Genomic DNA, 23,260 nt, shown 5'->3' on the forward strand with positions numbered 1-23,260 from the left:
GCACAAGATGGGTACTAAATGGGAACCATTGATTGGGCGGTTCAGGATAAGAATCCCTAATCGATCAGGATAGGGAACGCAAATCAATGATCAGTAAACAGAAATCATGCGCTAGTTTGGCTCCACCGTCTCGCTCGTTCTTGATCTTCTCGAGGGATCCACCGGGAGCCCTAATTACGGGATCAGAAGCGTACTCCGTAATACTTAAACCAAGTTAGGCTGCACCCCCGACAAGCCAAGGAAAGTACCGACGGAGGACTTTCCCTTGTGCAATGAGAAGTGCATGTTATGTAGAGATTGTGCTGTCGAGGGATTATAGTCTGTCTCAACACGCTGGCTAATGCATCTTATATATATAATTGCGCGAGCCTCATGTGCAGGGTTCATTGCTCAAGGGAACAAAATAACTCCGTGGTTGATGGTAGCTGATTGATCTCTTTTCGCTGAAGAAGATAGCAGGAAAATGTCTTCATCTCAGCTACTCGTGTAATCAATATCTTATCTTATTTCCTTTCATCAACGCTCTACATGAACTTGGGAAATTTTTCATGGTATAATACTTTGATCATGATAACGGGATCCATACCCGTTGGAGGATTATCCCGATTTGGCGCCGAGCCGAAGCTCGGGTCGGCATCACCCCCGATGGTGCCACACATGCCACTACGAACGAAGAATCACCTCGGTTGGGAGAACTAATTTATACTCATATATTGTAATCAATCGCTTCGGAAATTTTACTTCTTTCCTCTTTGGCAGACCACAGGTGTATGGCACTGATAAGAGAGACTGCCAATGACAACAAACCCGCCCCAAATTGTGCATATCGCCATCAAGAAGTATATATATCCGAGCTGCAACTATGCCACACCCGAAAATGAAGTTTAGTTACTGATGGAAGTTGTACCTTGGCTTTGGCTCTAAGGACAGGAAATTATAGAGATTGTAGACGCACTGTCACATACGGCCTACCGGTCCTTCACGAGACCGGAGTGCTATAGATACTCTGGATGGATTGACCTCTTCTCTTAACTATTGCATCTGCAACTGACGGGGATGCAGTACGTCATCATTTGGAACATACGATGTTTGGCCTATATAGCCATCATCAAAGCTTGCTGGGAGGTTGATCCATTTGGAATCTGGAAATTGCGCGTCCAGTGTGACTGAAGGTGAAATTGATCGTATACCAGAAGTGCATAAATATCCCACAGCAGGGAGACCTGTATATAATCATTGTCCAACCATATAAGGTGCCTCGTGTGACTTACCACGAACTAATACAGCTAACCCATGGTATGTCATATTTCTGTGCCAAAAAATACTGAATACATCTGATAATAAATGGGTTAATTGAGCAGAGTGTGTGCTCGCCGATCTCCTTTATCCGCCTGTTGGTTGGCTACGACCAGGGAAAAACCACTGGCACAGTTACAGGAGCATAATTTTCTTAGTAATGACATAGAGTATTGGATTCCATATCAGACACAAAGTTCGCAGGCCACATGAGCACTTCCAGGTACTTAGTGATGATACCTAGTTGTATTGCACCATTTGCTGTGATTCAGTCCTGGCTGCGTTGGCTGGTGTCGCTTCTCTCGTTGGTAGTATCGCTTTCCGAGTTATTGATATGACCCTCAATTTGAGCACGTGAAATATTTCCATCACATCCACCTTTCTTCCAGCAAGAGAAGGAAAGAATTGGAAAGTGCTATTGACGTGCACTTGTACAGAGCCAACTTGCATTCCAGCAGCGGTAGCAAGCCCTCTTGTGACAACCATCTCGTGATCTTTCTTGTCTTTGGGTGAATAATGCGCTCTAGCACCCCTAAGTACATGTATTAGCGAAGAAGGAATCTAATACCCGGAGGCAGAAAACGAGGAAATTCATACTCAATTCTGGCAACAGTGATTCTTGGATCCTTCAAAGCGATCAGCTACATGTTGAGCTATGAAAGGCCGGCTGACTTACGGCTTTCTCTATGGTATCTGTCACTCTCCTCGCGGACTGTTCCCATGCTGCCCCTGTGACTCCATTACTGACAAGGATATCATCTGCGGTGACACCACCAACGAACTGCATCAGCATTCTGGTCGTAGTCTGCAGACCCCTAACAAAGTTGCGGCTCATATTGTTTCGAAGATAGCACAGAGTGTCGACGTTAATGAGGATCTTTAATGACACAGATACATCAAAATCTGGTTAGAATTGGGAACCCCAGGCCCGGCACCGACAAACCTATGTATACCCACAGTCTGAAGTTCCTCTGGCTTTGTGAATGATTATGACTGAGGTTATCTCGCGCCCACCATGATGGATCTCACACCCATAGGTTCTTTCAGTGAATTATAGCATGCTCTGCGAATAGCTCGGGTCACCATCTTGGACTGGAGCCGTTTTAACAGGATTTTGACATAAGCAGAGCCACATCATACCTACTTGTTATTAGTTGTCATTATGCTCAGGCCTACTTACATTTACCTTCCTAAAAAATAAACCTCTTTGCGATTTCTGACTGAGACTTCCTTTTGCATGAGCAGCCTCAGCATACTGTCCACCTCGGAGCGGATTTCCTGGCTCTTCCACCCCTTCAACTAAAAGCACTTCTTTACCTTCGTCCGGCCATCTTCACTTGTGCTTCCCCAGAAGTCACATTTCTTTCCTATGATAACGGTACGATTGTCCTCACGCGCATTTCCACGGATTAATCCCGATACTGAGATGCATATATGCCATCCTCTTCGCATTAGAACCTCCAGCCATGGTCTTCGACCAAGCCTCCAACCACCATCCCCGTTGACTGATTGCAGGATAATGTCGTCCTTGACACGAGTTCCAGTTATGCCCCGCGTATTCCCTACTTCGGGATTTGATATCATAGATACAGTCGATAGAGTCGAAGAGGAGACCTTGCCGACTTACTCTGCCGATAAGTAATACCCTATTCACCTCGGAGAACTCCTGGATACTCGATATCAAGTACTCGCGAAGTTGGGGTACGGTGTAACATCTACAGTCTAGCTTTGCCGCAACCTAATGTATGTCGCCATCCTTTCTCATTGCGGATGGTATATATGTCTTGTTCTTGAACCTCTTGGGCTTAGAGTGGACCAATATCTATGGTTTTTCCCTGGGCGAGTAATGAGCCTTACGGATTTGAAACCATGTCTGCGACAGGTCTTGGGGATATTAGATTTTCTTCATACCGAGGCCAATGTGATGCATACTAGTAAACTTGTCCTTAATTATCAAATCATGTGTGGCTGAATTTCCTCTAGATCTACAGCTGAGAAACCTTCTGTTACCAGCTGGTGACCCGAAAAGCTTTTCGAATGTCGAGGAGGCAGAGATCAAACAGCCCTCACCTAGGAAAATACTTACTTGTGGCCGGGAAATCTATCTAAGCCAACTCCTTATTCCAGGGAATGGGTTACCTTTACTTAGTGACTTCAGCGAGGCTCGATTTGGCAACGAGGACCATAATGATGACATTATGCCACATGTATACAGAGCACCTGAGGTCGTTCTAAACATGAATTGGGACTGCAAAGTTGACATCTGGAGCGTTGCAACTATGGTGCATCTCCTTTAACATTCCAGATACTATAAAATATACTAACAATTCTCCTTGTACAAAGGCCTGGGATATTGTTTGCGGTCGCACTTTGTTCCAGGGCCAAAACACTCACGGCATTTTTGACGACAGGGCTCAACTTGCCGAGATCCTTGCACTTCTCGGTCCTACTCCCGCTGAATTGGTAACAAGAAGCCAGGTCGGTCAAGTATTCTTTGATGATAATGGTATATATTTGATCATAGTTACACATATAACTAAAGTGGCTCATTCTGATTTGTGAACATGCCCAGGTCGATGGAAGGACCTTGCCCCAGTGCCTGAAATAACGCTTGAGAGGTTAGCAGCTGATATCCAAGGGGACGATAAGAAAGGATTTTTGCGGTTTCTGCGAAGAGCCCTGAAGTGGGCCCCTGAGAGGAGGTCAGCCGCTAGGGACCTATTGTTCGATGCGTGGCTTATGGGAGGCTTAGACCTCAGCAGGCGTGGTTAGGCTTTGTCCTTCGAACAATTCTGTGCATCATGGGCATGAGGCTGAAAGCATCACAGTCATAATAATCTACTGTAGAATATTCATATACTGTAGTGTATTCGTAATCATAATGACATGTCCGGCCACAGCGGCCAATTAGGAAGCAGCATATCGGAATCGTGGTTTAATAGTATGTCAAGAGCCCACGATGAACATGATTAATAGAGATGCCGAGTATTGTGCATATGACTTATCATTTCTCAGAACAGAAGCACGTTGCAAAGAAATTTAGACTAATGTTTAATGCAAAATGATTTGGCTCAACTGGACATATATAAAAGGTGCTTGGGCGATCTCGTGGCATGCGGAACCAACACTAAAAAGTATAACGGTAGTAATGCGGAGAAGGAGATATCGCAAAATTACTGATTTTCTCTTCCATTCTACCCGAATTCTTCGATATCGCACGGAGTACCCCCCGCTATCGTCTCTAGGTCTAAATTAGGGCAACTCCTGTCGGATGACGCCAAGGGATCTTCACTATAGACCCTTGGTAACATGAGATCTAGACAGCTTGAGACCCACTCCTTTATGGGTTGATAGGCCGTAGAACTACGGAGTATAATGTTGAGTGTTGAATGACTGTGGATATCTATGTCAATTTCTTCTTGGAATCCAAGACCTGACCCTCTAGAGGGTTAATCTGCTGATCTAGAATCCTGTCCAGGAAAGGCATTGCGGCACAATGGAATGGTCAATCGCACAATACGATGTGAGGACAATTATGGGTCTGTGTTAAGTTTCATTCAAAAGAGCTTTGGCCGATATATAGTGAGCCCAGATCCAGACCACTTCATCGAATTGAGTCAGTGTAGATCCTAATGAAGTAACTTAGTTGCTGACAGCCGTTACCTCGATAACGTCGCCCGGGGACGTTTGCTGAATGGGCTAGAAATACCCCGTAACCTGCATAACCCGTCAACCAGCACCGAAGCCAGAGGGAATATAGGCACAGGACGTTTGTGGCGAGCTGAGCGTGGGCCACAGTAGGGTTAACTAATTCTGTGGCGCACCATATAGTGGACCAGACAGGGCAACGCCTTTTATAACTGGCTGCTCAGGGATTTAGTGTTTGGCTAAGATAACTAGTAGTGGCTCAGCTCATTCGAGGTGGGTCTGAACTTGAAGACGACCATGTGGCAGGGCAATAATACTCTCCCTGATGCTGGAAAAGGCTGTAGCCTGCCGGGCTTGGCATTCCAGAGTGCGAAACGGTTGGCACCGATTGAGCGATAATAATCATAATCACTGCTCAAGGGGGCTTGATCTCAAGATACTTGTACTTTTAGATAACGATCGCCATCGCAGGCACACAAGAGAAGAACTGCATAAGTAATGACTCAAGGCGCCGAAGGCCTGACTAAAATGATCGACCCGCATCGGTGTTGCCGAATGTTTGGCTTTCACCAATGTAACCCTGCCCAATACGGCATATGAATCGAGATAAGTGTCTATAATTGCATTAATCGACCTTCCTAATAGGGCCGACGTTGGAAATTTTCAGTTCCATAATGCTTGGCGACCAAACCCGTCCCATGGTTTCATCTCCACCCCCGTACCCACGACCCCCTTGGAAGGCGAGAACCCGCACGAGCTAGTTTACTTATGTGTGGGCGCTGTCTCTCCGGACAGTACCGGATTGTGGTCTAAGCAACCTTCGGAGTTCGATGTTGTCCATGTCCTGACGCCAGAGTATGAAGAGCTTCGCGGGCATAGCTCTTCTGGCCGGACTGCCCTTCTGTCTTGCCAAGACCGAGCCAGAGTCAGAGCCTGCCTCGGTGGACGTCGATGTCGACTGGTACGTTTTCCCTTTGGAGCTGAATCGCTGCTTTCACGTGCTGGTTCACTAATCATAGGCTTGCGCAGGTACGGCAATGATGGAACCTGGAGTGCGTAAGTTAGGCTACTTCTGGCATTCTAACCCCCACCCCGACTGACCCATACCTAGTGTGAACATATGGGTCGGATCAGAGTTGAAAACAGTCTCTCTGTTCCCAAGCACCGTGGATACCGACATATGGGTCGTGGGAGGAACTGGCTGCAAGAACTGTATGTGATGTCCTCCCTCCTCAGCAGACAGATTCCCTAAATCTCCTGATGTCCAGACATTGCCCATTGTCGACTGACAGGAAAAGATAGCTTCAGTAGTAAACTGTTCTGAAAAGCGAGGTGGGCTTTTTGACACCAGCAAGTCGACTACATGGCAACCTCAAGATGCACGTTCCGGTTCGGGGGATCCTTCGATCGAAACATACTACGGGAATGATACTGTATGGGTGGACTTTAGACCGGTTACCGAACAAAGGATTGAGATTCTAAATGATACCGACACATGGATCGGGTTACTTGGACTGGGCATGGGCCAAAGTGGACATGTCGACAACTTGGACCTCAATGTCATGGAAACGGCATATATCAACGACAGCTTTGCTCCCAGTGGCAGCTATGGCTACACCGCTGGCGCTTACTACCGTATGCCACACACTTGACGATGGTCCCAAGGCTTTCACTAATATTTTCGCGCAGGGCTGAAAGGTGCACCGGCATCGCTTACCATTGGAGGTGTGGATCGGGCGCGCTTCTACGACAACAACGCGACATTCCATCTCAACAGAAACGCCGACCCTGTTGTCTCACTGAATACCATATCGATTTCATCCGGAACAGAGGGCGGCGATGGCGCTCATATCGACGAACATATAATCCCGTCGAATCCCGGGGGTAGCTCATATTTCACCCTCGATTCCTCCACCAGTTACCTTTGGTTACCCAGTGACGCTTTTGATGCCTTTGGCGAAGCTTCAACCTCACCTACGATGAGAGCCTAGGCTTTTATACGTACGGAAATGATACCTTACACCGCGAACGACTCTTTGCCATGAACATTTCAATCACACTTTCAATTTCCGACCTGCCCGACTCTTCACAAGGCGTCAATATCACCCTCCCGTTCCAGGCCTTCGACCACTCGCTCACCTATCCATATCCCACCCTAACATCCGACACCTCACTCCCGTATCTCCCTATCAGACGAGCCAATACAAATGACGAACAGCGTCTCGGCCGAGTCTTCTTCCAAGAAGCATACCTAGCGGTCGACTACGAGAGAGGCCAATTCTCGCTTTACCAAGCGAAATTCGACGCCGACATCGTCGCATCCCATACAGACATCGTTGCGATCGACTCCTACATGGACAAAAAACTCAAGGATTTGCTTTTCGGCAAGCCAGGACTATCAGCTGCCGCAAAAGCAGGAATTGGCGTTGGCACCGGCACGGGGGCTATTATAGTTATCGTAGGCGCATACCTATTCATAAGGAGGCGGCGGCGGGCTGTGAACTCCGAGAAAGGCGTCCAACTGTCTGATTCCGTGAGCAATTCGGACTGTGCGTCTGACAACACATCAGGAGAGCTTGAGAGTCGTCGGGAGCGTCGGCCTGAATTGCCTTCAGACTCCTCTTGTGCGATTTATGAGCTCCCGGGTGACGGGATAGCTGAACTGGACGCGGGGCCGTCTTCTGCGAGGGGGAGGGATTATGCGACTGCCAGGGACGAGAAACGACATTGTTCGAGACATTCCGAAACCAGGTCGAGTATTGCTGCTTCGCTGGCCTCGAGGGTTACTACGGCGAGCTCAGATGACGAGGATGATCTGCCTTCGAAAGGAGGGCATCGTGAGAGCTCAGGCCCGAGCCCACCTCAATATACACCGTAACATATATTCAAGCATCCAAAGAGATGGAGTACATAGATGAAATTAATACTGAAACGTTAATGTTCATAGCTAAGGCAAAGCATAAGCCCAGTAGGGACAAGAAACAGGAACGAAAGAGGTTAGAAGACTCAATTAAACAATATTATCTGCAGAGCATAGACAGATTTGTCCATCCATAAGACTGAGCCAGTTGACCTAGCCTTCACGAAGACCCCACTACCTAGCTTAAAACATGTCGCTCAAGGAGAATTATGCATTCGTCATATTTTGCCTAGTCCCAACTGGCATCACCATCAGGAGACATGCTTGACTTGACCCATTGCCAGCCTTTCACACCAGCACAAGCACTAGCGACAACGCGCTCGCATAGGCACTCGATTGCATCCATGAGCAAAGAACCTATTGTCTAGCACCTGAACCTGCCATCCTTGATGCAATGCACCGGTTGACTAACAGTGATCTCTTTACCATCTGTTCAGGGGAGTGAATTTCGTCCACGCAAAGATCGACACATTTATCCAACTGATCAAGGAGTTCATTCTTTGCTTTCTGAAACGCAGCATGCGATCCCTGGAGGATCAATTTCAAGTTCCCACCACACACTTTGGTAAGTGCAGGAATCTTCTCATCGAGCGCTGGGGCAAGCTCCAACAATTCCATCTCCAAAGCCAAGAAATAATGCTCATTGCACTGGACGTAACCCTGGCTAGCCTTTACACGCTGATAACCCAGCTCGTCCTCTCTATGGCTCCTACACAGCCGGCGCTTTGCGAAGTCGTGCCATGTATAGAGACACTCCGTGAATCCATATTGCGCCCCAGATGGATCGATTACCCAGATTTCGCCGTTTGTGAGCGTGACACGGTAGACATTGTGACGCTCGGTCGTGGTAAGGGGAAACCCGTTGATGGTCTCGATGGAGATTTCCGGGTTATGAACGTCAATTGTAAGTTCCTCGATCTTGGAGCAAAGGCCTGTATAGTCAGCAGAGCTTTCAGGTAGAATACACAGGGTATGTGGGTCATTCTACCTGATAGGAAGTCTCGAACAAAGACAAAAAGATACAACAGCGCTTCTGTACAAGAGCTGATCATGACAATTGCATCGAACGCGCGTTGATCGCCGCCCTTCACCTCAACGGCTAGTGGCCGAAGATGTCGATAGGCATCTTGTTTATCTTCTTTGGTGAAACGCAAAATTACTCTAGATCCGTCAACAACGGCAGTTGCAGATCTGACTGTATGGGCGCGCAGGCGAATTCGATACAGTATCGCTTGAAGGGTATTGGCAGCCCTTGAAAGGGATTTGCGTGCCTGGAGCGGCTTGCATTTGGTCTTGTGCTCCCCCCAGTCTTGTGTCTGGCAAACTGAGCTGCAGTAGAATGTAGGCTTGGGGATATCTTTGTCGTATTCTGGAGCTCCAGTGCATCCGTTGCATCTTTTGGTGGCTGGACTCTGACAGTGGGCACAGCTTCCTGTCGTTGAAGATGGATTCTCCATTTTTGGAGCGTATGGTAAATTGGGAATGTTGATGGGCAGTGGTGGGAGGACTATCGTGGCCGAGAGAAGGTGGTGTGGTCTCGGTTGGCCTGCTTTGTTGGTTGTTCGAGAGATGTCTTTCACGATATATTCACTGCTTCACGAATCCACCACCAGCCTCATAGTGATTGCCTTGGCACTCCCCTCCATTCACAGGCTATACTTGGTGAATGGATGGATGATTGCTTTGTCAAGAGGGCCCACCATTATTCTAGTTCATTTGTTCCATGTATTGTTCTCTCCACGCATGTATATGCAAGGTCCACTGGCCTTTCTCCTATGGGAACACTATGTTTAGTCTTATGAGGCCTATATAGCCTGTTACAAGCGACCAATCCTTAAGTTACTTTCACTTTAGAATTTACACGGTTAATAAACAAGCCAGGAAAAGCTTGGCTACTAACAAGAGCTCAACTCTGGAGTTCAACGCAGTCCCAAGTTAGCCATTCAGAGACGAGGCATACGACCCCCATATATAGCGCCAAAATCATTACCGCTAGGCCGCCCAGCGTGGGCATATTGATTGTGGTGGTCTATACAGTATATGGTAGTATTTTCTGTGGCGGGCATAGTAACGCAGTACAGAGACGACGAGCGATCTGACCACACTGCACAGCCACACTGCACACTTACGACGAGACACGGCTGAGAATACATAGCCGCCCTCCCTCCACTCCTTCTATCACAGAACCATTCCGTGTCATTATCTCCTTAATCATTATATTCCTTTCGGTATTGGAAGACGCCCAAAGCTGTACTGTTTCGCCATCAGGAATGGACTTGTTCAAATACGGCCCTCTTGACCTGGACGGGCCAGCTTTTCGCCTTGTCCGTCTCTGCCATGGAGAGGGGCCAGATATCGAATGTGAGCTCTTCCAGGCGTGGCTCTATCCAGAGCAAAGTCTTATTTCGTACGAAGCCCTTTCCTATACGTGGGGCTCCATCGAAACGGTGGAGAGCATACGAATGAACGGACAAAGGCATGGTATTACGCTCAACCTATACATTGCGCTTCAGCATCTTCGTTTCCGAGCTCGGGATCGAATCCTGTGGGTAGATAGTATTTGCATCGACCAAGTCAACGATAAGGAGCGGGGACACCAAGTTCGACACATGGGGGACATATACAAACGGGCCGAAAGAGTCATATTCTGGCTAGGTCAGCCCACATACGAGACGAACTTGGTTCTAGATTCACTTCGGCAGCTACAGAAGGAAAGCACCAAGCATGCATGCAAGACTTGGGAATTGTCAGACCCACGTTGGGTAGACCTCTGGTCCGTCGTACAACCTCGTCTGGAGGAAGAATATCGAGAAATCTTCTGGGAACAGCGTCAGGGTCTGGAGGAGCTTCTCAGCAGACCTTGGTTTAGAAGGGTTTGGATCCTTCAAGAAGTTGCCAATGCAAGAGCTGGCTTAGTTTGCTGTGGACAAATGTCCGTCTCGGCGAGCATCTTTTCTCTCGCTCCGCTGTTAATCGACATGACCCCAAATGCACACTGCCGTGCGGTCCTGGATATAATGCCTGGACCGTCACGGAGTGGGACATGGTGGAACATGAACCGAGATCTTTATACCCTTCTACGGAAATTCCGTGCAAGTGAATCAAGCCTTCCCCGCGATATGGTATTTGCCTTGCTTGGGATATCTTCCGATGCACAGGATACAGACCGTTTAAGACCCGATTATGACAGTAATGAAGCTTCTGTTATTCGTGATGTTGTTTGTTTTCTCTTTGATGACCATATATATCGCACTCAGCAATCATATTTTCACACACTGCAAGACTTGATCAGAAACTTGGAGCTATTGAACACATTGTTCCTACAGCACTACATGGAATCGCCAAACCTAATGGACTTGGAGAATATTCTAGAACGGCGCGGCTTTGGGACTACAGAGGCTGATATTTCAGCTGCTGCACACGCAAGCAGACACGCCATGAGCAAATTTCTTGAAGACAATGCTAGAAGGTATGGGGAGGTGGACAATGTTACAATTGGGGTATGGGACCATCTGAAGAGCTTAGAGACCATTCTTCAGCGCCGGGGCTACAAGACGGAGATCATGACGGAAACACTTCTAGAAATAATTAAAAACACATACGGTGGACCAGATACGGTGGATTTCTTACTTCAGGGACGAGTCAAGGCGATCAAGATCACAGAGGCGGTAATTATTAAAGCCATATCATGTCTAAGGCAGAGTTCGGAGCTTGAGGAGTTTCTTGTCGAGCAATATACTAACAAAATAACTATAAGAGAGGCGATGCTCAAAGCAATGGTCTCACATCCATCACGTGCATTAGAACTTATACAGCTTCTTGTGCGGCTACCCGACTACAAGATACACATCACAGAAGATATACTCATCGCTGCAGTATCAAGCCCAAGCTATGGACTAAACCTCTTTAATTTTCTTTTTCAACAACGCTACGAGATCAAGATTACGGGAGTACTTAGCGCTGCAGCATTGAGCCTACACTGTGGACTACAGCTCATGAAGCATTTTTTCCTACGACGTGACAACAAAATCAAGATTACAAAAAGACTGCTCAACGCCGGAGTATCAAATATACGCTATGGAATAAAGCTTATACGGCTTCTTCTCCAGCCTCAGGGCGATAGGATACAGGTTAAAAAGAAAGTGCTCAAATCAATGAAATCAAGCATGAACTGTGGGCTAGCGATCGTGCTGCTGGTTAAAGTGCTGCGACGCAACAAAGTGAGAATCACGGACGTAGTGCTCAGGGATGCAGAGTTGAAGATACTCATAGGAAAGCCAAGATTTGATAAGCTAATGAGGTTTCTTGAACTATATGGCACCAAGGATTAGAGTACAGAAAAGTTACTTGAAAGCACAAAATGAGACGCACGCGATGTACGCAGGCTGCCGTGGTATCGTTTTTCATTACAAGCGTACCGGCCGAGACCGGATAGTGTGAGAGTAATAAAGGATCACTTACCGGTCTTCTGACCAGACTATGTACCGTTTGTCATCATAGCGTTAATGCACATTCTAGTGAAAAATCCTTGGGCAGATCATGTCTCTTGGACAGCTATACGTGTTATGGCATTTACGCGGCACACTTCAGAAGGCTGTGACATCTTTCCACGCTCTTCTGAACCAAATGACGACATATATTACGACTGTAGACTGTACTGTCCTCTGGTTGTACTGCAGATCTGTTCAGAATTTCTGGACGTTTTGGTTTAATATTACACAGCATTCGTGTAATCGGGCGTAGAACTCGCCAGTCGCTATTTATCAACCCTAGGTCGAATAATTCCTACCTACACAGAACAAATAGAAAATTAACTTGAGGCTCAGCGACCGTATATCCACATACCTCTACAACTCCATATTCGTTGACCTTTAATCTACTTTTGTTGGTATATGGCAGCCTTTGTATATAAAGAATTTCGCTACAGCGGCCACATAGTCCACGGCCCCTAATCTTGCCGCGAGGTTCGCTCAGTACAATGATCTAGACGCTCCGATAAGTCTGCAAGTGGAGGCCCCGACCCGTTGATCTGCATCGGCATGTGGGGGGTTGAACCTAACGAATGCTTATATATCAAAAGTGTATCCCATTCGTATCCCTCTAAAATTAGTACTTCATGTTTAAAAACGCGAATAAGTGTTCGTCAATATGTCTCTACTCCGTTTCTCCATGCTCGCTAGCACGCTTCTGGGTCTTGCAGGTGCCGCCTATCTACAAGGACATCATTCAGCGCCCACAAACGAGAACAACCAATACGCCCTGCAAAATGACCGGCAGGCCATCCTCGAGGACTTCGCGTACATCTTCTACACCGAAAAGAAAGTTGCAGAAGCATTCACCAAATACGTGACTGAGAACTACACACAGCATAACCCGAACATCTTGGACGGAAGACAGGCTGCCATAGAAGCTTTAACTCCGTTGTTCTCGACAGAGGGTATCGTCTTTGAAACCCACCAGGTCTTTGTGGGCGGCGACTATGGGCTTGTTCACGTCAAGGCCGTTACACCAGGACAGAATGATACAGCGGTCATGGATATGTATCGCTTTGAGGGCTTGAAGATTGTGGAGCACTGGGATGTATTGCAAACTATGACCGCAGGGATCAACCCTCATCCGTTTTTTTAGTTGGTAGTGCTGTTGGGATGTTGACTCTTCAAGGTAATCCCAACAATAAGCCTGTCGGCTAGACAGTGTCTTACATCCTTTGGGTCCATCTGCTGCGGCGTAGCGGAGAGATTATCCTGTACTAGATACATAAAACGGAAATTTCTCTAGCGGTGGAAGGATCTGCGAAGGGCACAGGCATCATTGTGAGTGCGGATTCAAAGAGGTAGTTAGAAACATTCCTTAGCCCAATTAAACTACATCCTTTCGACGTCTAGCTCCCTCATCTCCAACAGAATCAGCATTTTCCTCTCCTGCTGCTTTTTTTGTCCACTTGTGCTCCATCTCTCACACAAGTAGCTCAAGCTATAGGCATTCTACAATCTCCCTCGGAATGCAGGTGAGGAGCTCAATGGATTATAATCAAGCCCAACCTTTTGGTCTACACCTCTGCTGATAGCCCGCCATGCAGGTTTTCCTGCTCAGCTGAGACCGATTGTTATGGGGATCAGGTGCGGTATGTTAGTCTCTGATCTCCGATTTCAATTGTATTCCTGCCAGTTAGCCCTTGTTTAGACTTTGGCAGAACCTATTTTGGGTAGACCTGGCATTTATTTGCGGGTAAACCTCTGGGTCCTTCATTCAACCCGCCCCTACGGGTGGGTAAGATTCTGATCTGTAGACCCTCTGGGTAGTCTATCTAGAGATTTAATTCTTTAAAAAATTATCTATAGATAATTCTCACGGTCTAGAAATATAATGAATAAATAGAAAATATAATTTACTTATTTTGTAAGAGATATTGCAAGGGCCCGATATTCCACAAGACCAAAAGATCAGAATAATTCTGGATCAACAATCCAAAATGCCCTGGGCTGAATTATGCAGCCCGCCGTTACACGAAGGCGCCCTCATATATCCATAAAGAGTATTTTTAAATATCTGGAATATTCTATATCAGAGCTTAATTATATCATAAGAATAAATATAAAGATCTTAAAAAGTAGAAAATAGTTAAACAGGTGGTATCACAGTTCCAGTGTGTAATTATTCCCTATTTAAGATTAGTATGAAGTCCAAATAACACTGCCCTATTGGTGGTATTGGTAAAGTTGGTACTAGGAAGATCTTACATTTTGTCCGTTGGCTCGATTTAGGCCGCCGTACCCCACCTACAATTGGCCTAGCGTCCGCAGCAAGTCCCGAGTATCGCACCGGGCGCGAAGTGGCTCTAAAAAAAGCACATCCAGTAAATGATCTCCATGACAGCATCTTCAAGGCCAGCTTGGCCCATGACCAAACCCTCTGACAACAGTGTATTTCACAGGATCTTTGTAAGGTCATGTATGAGAGACAGACTCGAAGAAAAGTGCGTCTTACTCGGTCAAATTTGTCCTGAGTTGCAAATAGATGTGCTTTTTCTATGTAACATATCGCTTGTTCTGTAGAAGTCTCTATCAATCCCAATCTCTAGTGCACCCATTGCGCGAAGTTATTTCGAGTGGCCAAATCTAGTTTCTAGTCGCCCGAACTCCTTTGTCTCCAGGTGCGTTCCACCCTCATCCTGTCCCATTTCAGGCTGGCGCTTATTACCTCCCTCCTATTGGACAAGCTTCTTCCTGGCGTAGGGCATGGAATTATAAATATAACGTTGACACCCGCCATTTCCATAACGAAAGTTCACTTCTACTCCTCCCAGGACGTGCCCATACTCAGTCAAGCAGCCTGCAATGGCAAACCAGATCAGTCGGGGCGACGAATTGTTGGCTTTTACAAGCTCTGCATTGCAACGCAGTGTCGCTCTCCTTAATACGGTCAATAGATATAAGAACCCACCAAAAGCTGTACGCGAACTGAAAGAGGAACTTGAAGAACTTAATGAAGTTCTTGAAATATTCAGCGACACAATCAACACCAACGATACTGCGGACTTCACTGATCTTATTATCACCCTCCAGCGATGTGGAAATGCGTGCCGGGAGTTCGAAGAATCAATCATAGACTATTCTAATAAAGTCTGTGACCGCAAAATGAGCCTCCAAGACTGGGCAAAATTAAGGTACATCGGCGAAGATATTCATGGATTTCGTCACATGGTAGCTGGTTACAAATCAACTATTAGGATCGTTGTCACCCATGTGAATCTGTAAGTTGCCTGCGCAGGTTGGACATGTATCGTCGTGCTAATGCAATCATCTAGTCGAACGTATTCTGTCACAGCGAATGTCATGGAGAATTATAAAGAATTGATCAAGAACGCGACTAGCGACCTTAAGGCATATTTAAAGCTCATTGATAAAAAACTCGAGGCAATTGTCTCTGTGGATGCGGAGAGCTTATGCACCGACGTCAAAGAGATAAAGTCGATGAAAGAGGAACAACTTAGCTCCACAGTATGCCTCAAGATAATTTCACGTATATCGTGGCTGATTGAGCAGAGCCAGCGGGAAACAAGACAACGCGATAGCCGCGTTAAGTCATCAGCTTCAATGCTCTGGATGACCGACGAAATGTTACAAGATATCATTCGGTGCTCTAGCCAAGGTTGGCTGCGGGAGGCAGAGGCTTTATCCCAAAATCCGCACTTGGAACAACTCAACCAATTTACTAACAAGGAATTATACGGTGACTCAGCGAAGAATAATGGAAGTTCCAGCAGCGATTGGCAGGTGGAAGAATCAAAACTTGATGCCATAATGTTGGCAGAGAAAGCTACCGGCGTAGGCAACGCTTCAATCCCTACTGATCCAATTCACGAAGTGGGTGACTGCCTGAGTGATATATCGAAACCTCCATCTGTCTTTTCCTTGGCGACAATGCCATCGACCACTTTCACCACTGACACTCGGCTTACTGCAGATCAGATACGTACAGCTATTGACGAGCTTGTCTGCATATTTTTGGAAGATGCAGAAATTGATTACTTGTTCAGAGAAGCAATACTGAAACGAGACATAGCTTCAGATCGTCTAGACCGGAACTTCCGAAGGCTCATGAAACGTTTTGCCACAAATCTGAAGGACGAAGCACAAGAAGCAATTGATCTTGACCTCGCGAACCTCATTCTATCAAGGGTCACTCTAGTCGCCGAGAAAATCGGCACTAAATTTAGGCAGGAGTCTTCTGCGCTCGAAACTTTTCCTCAAGGCTCACCACAAATGCATGGGACCGTCGAAGTCGCATTTGATCTTGTACCAGATATCCACGATGTCAGCAGTGGCGAAGAGAACGATCAGGAGAAGCCTGGAATCGATGATCGCTTTGCTAGGCTGGTGTCTCATGGCCGCAGCTTTATCGAAGAGAGTGCTGCTTTCCAGAAGCTGCGAGTGGAATTCAAGAACTTCCTTATGCCAACTGTCAAGCCTATCCTCCTCGATTTCAGTTTCAATTCAAAGGAATGGATGATAAGGTGCTTCTGGAGTCTAGAAAGTCTTTTATCCCGCATTGGGCCTCGAGAAGAAAGTGATTCGCCATATCCAATTTCTACCCGGCCTTCTGCTGTATCACCGCCTCGAGAGATCGTGCTCTTTTCCGAGCCTATAGATCGAAATACGAATATCTATACCCCAGAGCGACCTTCCTCGTGGCATATTTCTCGATCCATCGGATGCCTGGGTTTGAGCTTCAACATCAACCACTTGCTATGGGCGGTAAGAATATCATGGGATCCTCAAAAGCTTTTCTCCAGCTTCGGCTTGCAAAATTTAAATCCCCTGCCACAGCATCAGATAGTATTGCTATGCCAACCATGTCGTCAAAGTGAGCCTCATTTTGAAAGTTCAACTCTTTTCACGTGGGAGTGCGCGGGAGTGGAAAGCAACGTCGATAGAAGAAAGGTCAGGGGGAGAATATCCTGGGATCCAGCGGAACTTCTACGCAGCCTCTACTTGCGAGAGCGGAAAGTACCAAAGCACCATAAGAGGTTTAGGTGGACGAATGTGAGTTTCAGCTATCTTGCAAGCTCCATAAATTGCTAACGGTCTGTAGCGATACGGTAAAAGGCTATACGACGATTACATTGAACGTGAACCAGGTGCACTCCAAGCTCTCCAGGACTACTTGGCTGTGACCACCGTTCCCAAGAAGACAATCACGCCTAGTGACCATGGCCAGAGCTCCTCCCGTGCGGCCTCTCTCTACACACCTAATGTTCAATCCACACAAACTACATCTCCATTAACAACTGCTGATATCGCCGATCAGTCTGTAACCAACTCTGGCAACTCTGAAAGTAGCACCGTACTCCATGACATTGAACAACCAACTAAACCTACTCGCCCACTACTCCTCCTCGCCTGCATAAAACGCCACGGTCGACCCGTAAAACTCCACCAAGAGTTTGTCACGCACATCGCCGACGACCGTCAACTCTTCCACACATTACGCAAAATATATTATAACCACCGACAGAGGCTTGAATCCTTCTGGTCCTTGAGGACATTGCACAGTATCCATTTTATGAGAGTGTGTACTTCTAACCATGTCCTGGGTATCAAAGCTGGGACACCACATTATCAACCCGGATCTCGGCGCTCATCCCTGACTAATTTCTCTACAGTTCATCTACGCCGGCAACTCATATATAGACGTCCGCTGCCATGGCGAAATTTGCACCCCCAATAATCCCTGCGCCTGTATCCCGCCCCTCGACCTTGTCCCACCCCTCGGCACATCTTATCAATGTCATCCTATTCCCCCAAGGCAATCTCCACCAGTCGGACCAGAATTAATGATGGACTTTTTTAACGATCCGAACGGTCGAGCCCCCGGTAGTGACCTAGTCATACAGCAATTACCGAAGAAAATGGACTCTGAGTTAACCTCTGATGGAGTTGAAGTGATGACAGCGTGGGGAATATTCTATCGTGAGAGTTTAGATTGGAAGCGTATTTGGGCGGCTCTTGGATTAGCATTTTTCCTACCGAGCCTTTTGTATGGGATCTTGTGGGGAATCCTGAGGAAAGATATACAAGGGGCTTTTGGAGTGGCGGCCTGGTGGATGACAGGAGCGACAGTCGTGGTAGGGATGATAGGAACCCTTGTATAGATAGGCGGTGGAAAGATCGATGGTCTGCAGAGGTTAGCGGGTTTTATTTCGGGTCCTGTTCGGAGCGAGAGTCATCTATAGCTTGACGTAGGCGTGCGACTGTAGTCAGTTAATTATATGCTACTTCCCTGTTAGAAGGCCAGGCCTGTTACAAGAAGCAAAGCAACATTACTCATGAGTACTGTCTTTATACAACTCGCTCGTTCATAGTGGTTGACAGAATAGGGATTCGAATTCCTGCCACGTCTCCAACCAAGCAGGCATCCGTCTGTTCGATTTGCGTGCTCGAGTGACGTTCTAGGGTCCCTGAAGACATTACTAGTCTAACACAGAAGCTATTTCAAGTTTCGGGGCAGGTTTTGAGAAAGAATCTGTGTGCAAGTGGTGAAACTGATTCCAATCCTCCCTGTATGTACCTGGGTCAATGTTTCCTTATCCTAGATCAGATATATAAACAAACCGTACAGCAAAAACGTCCTCCGCAGTAAGACAGTTACTATAAGGGGAGGATAAAAGCCAATATCATATCCGCTAGAAACTAGATATCTTATTGGCCTACTGTCCTTTAAGATATACTACTGTAGTATTCTCAGATTCAATATACTGGGTTGTAACCACAGAAAATAAGTAAAGCCCTCTTGTAATATACCCAGGCAAGATATTATATAATATCTACTAATATCTACTAATATTTTATATATTCTTATTTCCTTTTGTTGATATAATATACAAGCTATGTTCTACCGTGATTTTCTCTACTAAGGAAATTAGAGAAATAAGGATGGAGGCTCCGGAAAGAGCGATTACTGCTAGATCGCCTGATACATAGGTGCAGCATGGAGCAAAGCTAGTCTCACACGTGATCAAGCATACTGGTCTGATCAAACTATCCATTTGTGTGTGTGGTTATGTCTGCCAGTGTGTCAATTCAGCCAATATGCGGTGATTTATTCAATATATGGCCTGCATCAGAAGAAGAAATAGCGTTTAAACCGTCAAACTTCCCTGATAGCCAGTCGATGTGACACCCTCTTTCCCTCTGGATCACTCATTCTTAGCTACACTTCCAAGACAAATGACATAGATAGGCCCGTAGTATCGTAGCCCGTGAGTTACTCGGAGTGAACATGGTATTTGACTGTATAGGCATTAACGCTAAAGCAGCTCATATAGTTTACCAGTTATACGGTTCTCTGATTAGTAAACTTATCCAGGAAGATCACTATATCATTACATGCACATCTAATCGCAGCTATACTAATTGTCACATTAACCCAAAAAGAGAATAAAAAATATAGCGTACGGTCAACAGCCTGCTGAGTGCTTCCGCCAGTTATACTTTCTTACCACAGCCTTGAATGCTCGGACACAGGCCCAGCCTGCCATGCATTTTACTGCCCCAGCGAGCTCTAGTGGAGAGCTCGTCCCGTCGTCAAGTCCCTTTCCCATTGCTCGTGCCGTGTGCCGCTGGCTCTCTATAATCTTCACCAGGACCTTATTCAACGATAGCTCCTCGCCACGCGAATCGGTTAATATAAAGCCCGGCGTGTTTTTGTTCTCCTGTGATTTATATTTAGTCAATAGCTCGGCTTTCATCGTCTCCAACGCGACATAGAGAAACCAGTTCGAGTCAAAGGGCCCTTCCCGATGAGGCCAAGTCTGGAGAAGCTCAATCGCGCGCCAGCGGATATTATGATCACGGCAGACCATGGCCGTGCGATATAGGGTGGGAATGACGCCCGTGTTGATGCTGACGGCTGGAGGCTCGGGAAAGCTCTTCACGATTCGTTCCGCGAGTACCACTATCTTCCGATAATCCGATGTATAATGTTCATATGCCGGTGTATTTCCGCCCAGCAGGCATGTCTTCACTGAGACGGCCAAGCCCAGCTGCTGTAAATAGAGCATGTCGGCCCCTCTTCGTTCTTTTGTGCTAAGAGCCGAATACGAGCGGCGATAAAAGTGATCGAATGAGTCCATGTACTGGCTGAGGCTGGACCACGCCGCCAGCTGTCCTACCTGCAGGGCTTCATAGTTGGACGCGATATCTACAGCAGACAGACCCATGCAAGGCCCGGTAAATTGATAGACCGCTCTAAGAGGGGTATTGAAGGCTTGACGGGCCTGTTCTAGGCTATCAAATGCTACACTGCCGCCCCCACCCTGCTTTGACTCATCATCGACAGGCAGGCGGGACGCCTCAACCCCAAAGAGTGTGGACTGAATACCTAGGTGGTCAAACGTCTCGACTAAACACGGTTCGATGGCCTCCTCCCGGGGTACCCGGCAGACTGAAGCCTTGTAAGCGGTGTACTCCTTTATAATTTGCAGACCACTTTTCAGGTGCCTAAAGGCATCATCGTACCGTCCCCGGAGCAAGTCCAACATGATGAAGAGCAAGCAGCAGGTCAGGATGACATCTCGCAGGCGCGGATCCTGTGACATCCGGCGCTTGATCAAACAGGAAAAAGCCCGACCTAGTTGCTCAAGGGCGAAGGAATTCCAAATATTATACGCTTCCTGTATCAACAATGGCATCCCTCTGGTCTCCATGCCCTGATGGACCGCGCTCAGCGCGATCACGGCATGGTACACGGCTGGCTCTGACTGGCCCATCTGGAGAACCACTTGGCGCCAGAGCGATGAGTCGTAGAACTCGAGGATCATGGGAACTGTGCGGTGCTGGAAGTACGAAAGACATCGCCGCTCGTCCGAGGTCATGGGCCACGTCGGCCTGTGAGCAATCACCAGGGTCACAGCTGGAACGGTGGCATCCACGCCGGCTTTCTTGGTCAGAGGCAGCCGATGTACATCATACCCATCACAAATACGGCCGGTGGAGGTGCAATTCCGACACATCTCAGGGGTTTCATCGCATTTAATGCGGCGAGCACTGCGAGCGACATTTAGAACATACCCATCCCACTTTTCGGCACCTTCCCACAGCTCACCGGCAGGAACGACATCCCGTCCTCGATTTCCTTCCCGCTATTCGTCGATGACCAGTTCCCATCGGTGCACCGGGTGACTGCAGCGACCGGCGGGATTGGCGGATCTGATTCATTTAATAGCTCACTCCGTCAAGGCCGTCCGCAGTAGACATACAGGAATTCCTTGAGGGAAACTTGCAAGTTGGAGGGGGTGCGAGAAGAGTACATTAGTACACAGCTGAGAGAGATGGTGGGGGGGGAAGTTTGGGATGCCAGCGCGAAGATCAAGGGTACTCCCTTGCGGGCGCCTTCGCCAGTCCTGACCGACTGTCTGGGGTCTGGGGCGGCTGCCGATGATTACGTTAGGAACATGTCGCAGTGCCATGCAGATCGAGTTGGTTCTAGCCCGGCATCCGATTGGTTTGTCGGCTACGGGAGTAACGGAACCGGCAAACAAGCAATCGGCGGGACCACCACACGTCATTTCTCCGCGCCTATTTTCATGCAATGATTCAACCACCAGCTATACGGCCAAAAATATCTAAATTAGAGTAGCAGAGCCTAACCGCTATAACTAGCTATAATCTAATCTAAGCGATCTCGGTTTGATTCGGACATAGAATTTCTTAATAACTTTAAATATTGATAGATGGAAATTAATTAATCTTTTTGTTAAGGCATATCTACTCAACAAGGCAGACAACCTGTCCACTAGGTAAGGGTACAGATGTCTATGCACAGGGGACAAGGGATACTGTACAGTCATCAAGCAGAGTCAGCAACGGATCTGGGACACGTTTAACTACAGTTAACTGTAGACTAAGCTAGATTGGATTGTAGTAATTACATTAATACGTGCAGATTCATTAATAATTACTATTGTGGTTCTAGGTATAAACCACCCTATATATCCAAAAATGATCTAATTTCTGCTACGACTTACTACTTCGTAGCAATTTTAGAGCTCTTCTCCACTGCGAGTCCGGCCAGCTTTCGGGTAATACAGCGGGGTTTGGTCCGAATAACTGGAAGTGGAAATTCTGCTTAGATAACAGCACTTATATTGTAACTATATCTATCCTGAGAGGTGTACTTATAATTATGAAGGTAGTTCCACTATGCGCTGTATCTAATGCCTGGAGTTCTTCTTAAATTTGCATATAAGATACTCAGAACCCTTTCTTAAAGCTAGTAAGCTTTTGTCTACATAGACAACGTGCTATCCATCAAACCTTCATCTCAATATATTCTGCCCTTGTGAAAGCTAGATCCCAATTCGCTCCGAAATCTGTACTATTCTTTCGAGATTCGGCCCGAATAGTGGAGCAAATATTTATGCGCGCTGAACCACTTGAATGACTGAATTCCGGGTTACAAGACGTACACTAAATCGATATAGCACCACTCTACGGTGGTAAGAGGGCCCACCAGAAGGTGTCTGGAATCCAGAATCTTGCTGACTACCTAAGGCAGATGCGGAGGGAAATCTATTCGCACCGAATTAGCAGATATCCTTTCCCCCATGGCATCTCTCCCGTCTCTCTCCAGCTTAATAAAAATTGGTATTGCCAATAGTTACCTGTCTTGGTCACCTTCTCTTCCCATATTGTACATCTTGTTCTTCACATCACCCTACAAAAATCCAGAAAATCAATGATTGTCATTCTCACGGTCTTCAAATACGCCGGGGACGGCCCAGCCCCCGCGCAGGCAGAGAGCCGGGCACTCGAAGAGGCACTGCAGGCAGAGATGGTTGACACAGGAACCATACTGTTCTATTACAGCCGGCTGAAGTTTTTCGGAACAGAAGTG

The 23,260-nt window shown here is 47.0% G+C and overlaps 8 protein-coding genes across 8 annotated transcripts; 5 read left to right on the forward strand and 3 right to left on the reverse strand.

The window, feature by feature from the left end:
• Positions 1-1,536: 1,536 nt before the first annotated feature.
• Positions 1,537-2,131, reverse strand: ABOM_007278 (uncharacterized protein; the record flags this gene model as incomplete). Its single annotated transcript, XM_022534407.1, has 3 exons — positions 1,537-1,828; positions 1,894-1,922; positions 1,973-2,131. The coding sequence occupies 3 exons, from the start codon at positions 2,129-2,131 to the stop codon at positions 1,537-1,539; spliced, it is 480 nt and encodes a 159-aa protein (XP_022387803.1).
• Positions 2,132-3,165: 1,034 nt separating this feature from the next.
• ABOM_007279 (uncharacterized protein) lies at positions 3,166-4,068 on the forward strand (the record flags this gene model as incomplete). Its single annotated transcript, XM_022534408.1, has 4 exons — positions 3,166-3,217; positions 3,280-3,578; positions 3,640-3,802; positions 3,869-4,068. The coding sequence occupies 4 exons, from the start codon at positions 3,166-3,168 to the stop codon at positions 4,066-4,068; spliced, it is 714 nt and encodes a 237-aa protein (XP_022387802.1).
• Positions 4,069-5,801: 1,733 nt separating this feature from the next.
• On the forward strand, positions 5,802-7,749 carry ABOM_007280 (uncharacterized protein; the record flags this gene model as incomplete). The annotated part of the gene is made up of 6 exons (XM_022534409.1): positions 5,802-5,905; positions 5,974-6,000; positions 6,413-6,579; positions 6,634-6,814; positions 6,907-7,402; positions 7,696-7,749. 6 exons carry the CDS (start codon positions 5,802-5,804, stop codon positions 7,747-7,749), a joined length of 1,029 nt encoding a protein of 342 aa, XP_022387824.1.
• A 472-nt stretch (positions 7,750-8,221) lies between these two features.
• ABOM_007281 (zinc finger MYND domain-containing protein) lies at positions 8,222-9,321 on the reverse strand (the record flags this gene model as incomplete). The annotated part of the gene is made up of 2 exons (XM_022534410.1): positions 8,222-8,796; positions 8,853-9,321. The coding sequence occupies 2 exons, from the start codon at positions 9,319-9,321 to the stop codon at positions 8,222-8,224; spliced, it is 1,044 nt and encodes a 347-aa protein (XP_022387825.1).
• Positions 9,322-10,134: 813 nt separating this feature from the next.
• ABOM_007282 (HET domain-containing protein) lies at positions 10,135-12,195 on the forward strand (the record flags this gene model as incomplete). Its single annotated transcript, XM_022534411.1, has 1 exon — positions 10,135-12,195. The coding sequence occupies one exon, from the start codon at positions 10,135-10,137 to the stop codon at positions 12,193-12,195; it is 2,061 nt and encodes a 686-aa protein (XP_022387826.1).
• Positions 12,196-13,012: 817 nt separating this feature from the next.
• Positions 13,013-13,492, forward strand: ABOM_007283 (nuclear transport factor 2 family protein; the record flags this gene model as incomplete). The annotated part of the gene is made up of 1 exon (XM_022534412.1): positions 13,013-13,492. One exon carries the CDS (start codon positions 13,013-13,015, stop codon positions 13,490-13,492), a length of 480 nt encoding a protein of 159 aa, XP_022387827.1.
• Positions 13,493-15,201: 1,709 nt separating this feature from the next.
• ABOM_007284 (uncharacterized protein) lies at positions 15,202-18,201 on the forward strand (the record flags this gene model as incomplete). The annotated part of the gene is made up of 5 exons (XM_022534413.1): positions 15,202-15,617; positions 15,672-15,864; positions 15,910-17,409; positions 17,459-17,935; positions 18,058-18,201. The coding sequence occupies 5 exons, from the start codon at positions 15,202-15,204 to the stop codon at positions 18,199-18,201; spliced, it is 2,730 nt and encodes a 909-aa protein (XP_022387828.1).
• Positions 18,202-19,823: 1,622 nt separating this feature from the next.
• On the reverse strand, positions 19,824-21,377 carry ABOM_007285 (uncharacterized protein; the record flags this gene model as incomplete). Its single annotated transcript, XM_022534414.1, has 1 exon — positions 19,824-21,377. One exon carries the CDS (start codon positions 21,375-21,377, stop codon positions 19,824-19,826), a length of 1,554 nt encoding a protein of 517 aa, XP_022387829.1.
• Positions 21,378-23,260: the final 1,883 nt, after the last annotated feature.

The sequence above is a fragment of the Aspergillus bombycis genome (genome assembly GCF_001792695.1).
Source record: "Aspergillus bombycis strain NRRL26010 chromosome Unknown contig00060, whole genome shotgun sequence".
NCBI classification, from domain to species: Eukaryota; Fungi; Ascomycota; class Eurotiomycetes; order Eurotiales; family Aspergillaceae; genus Aspergillus; species Aspergillus bombycis.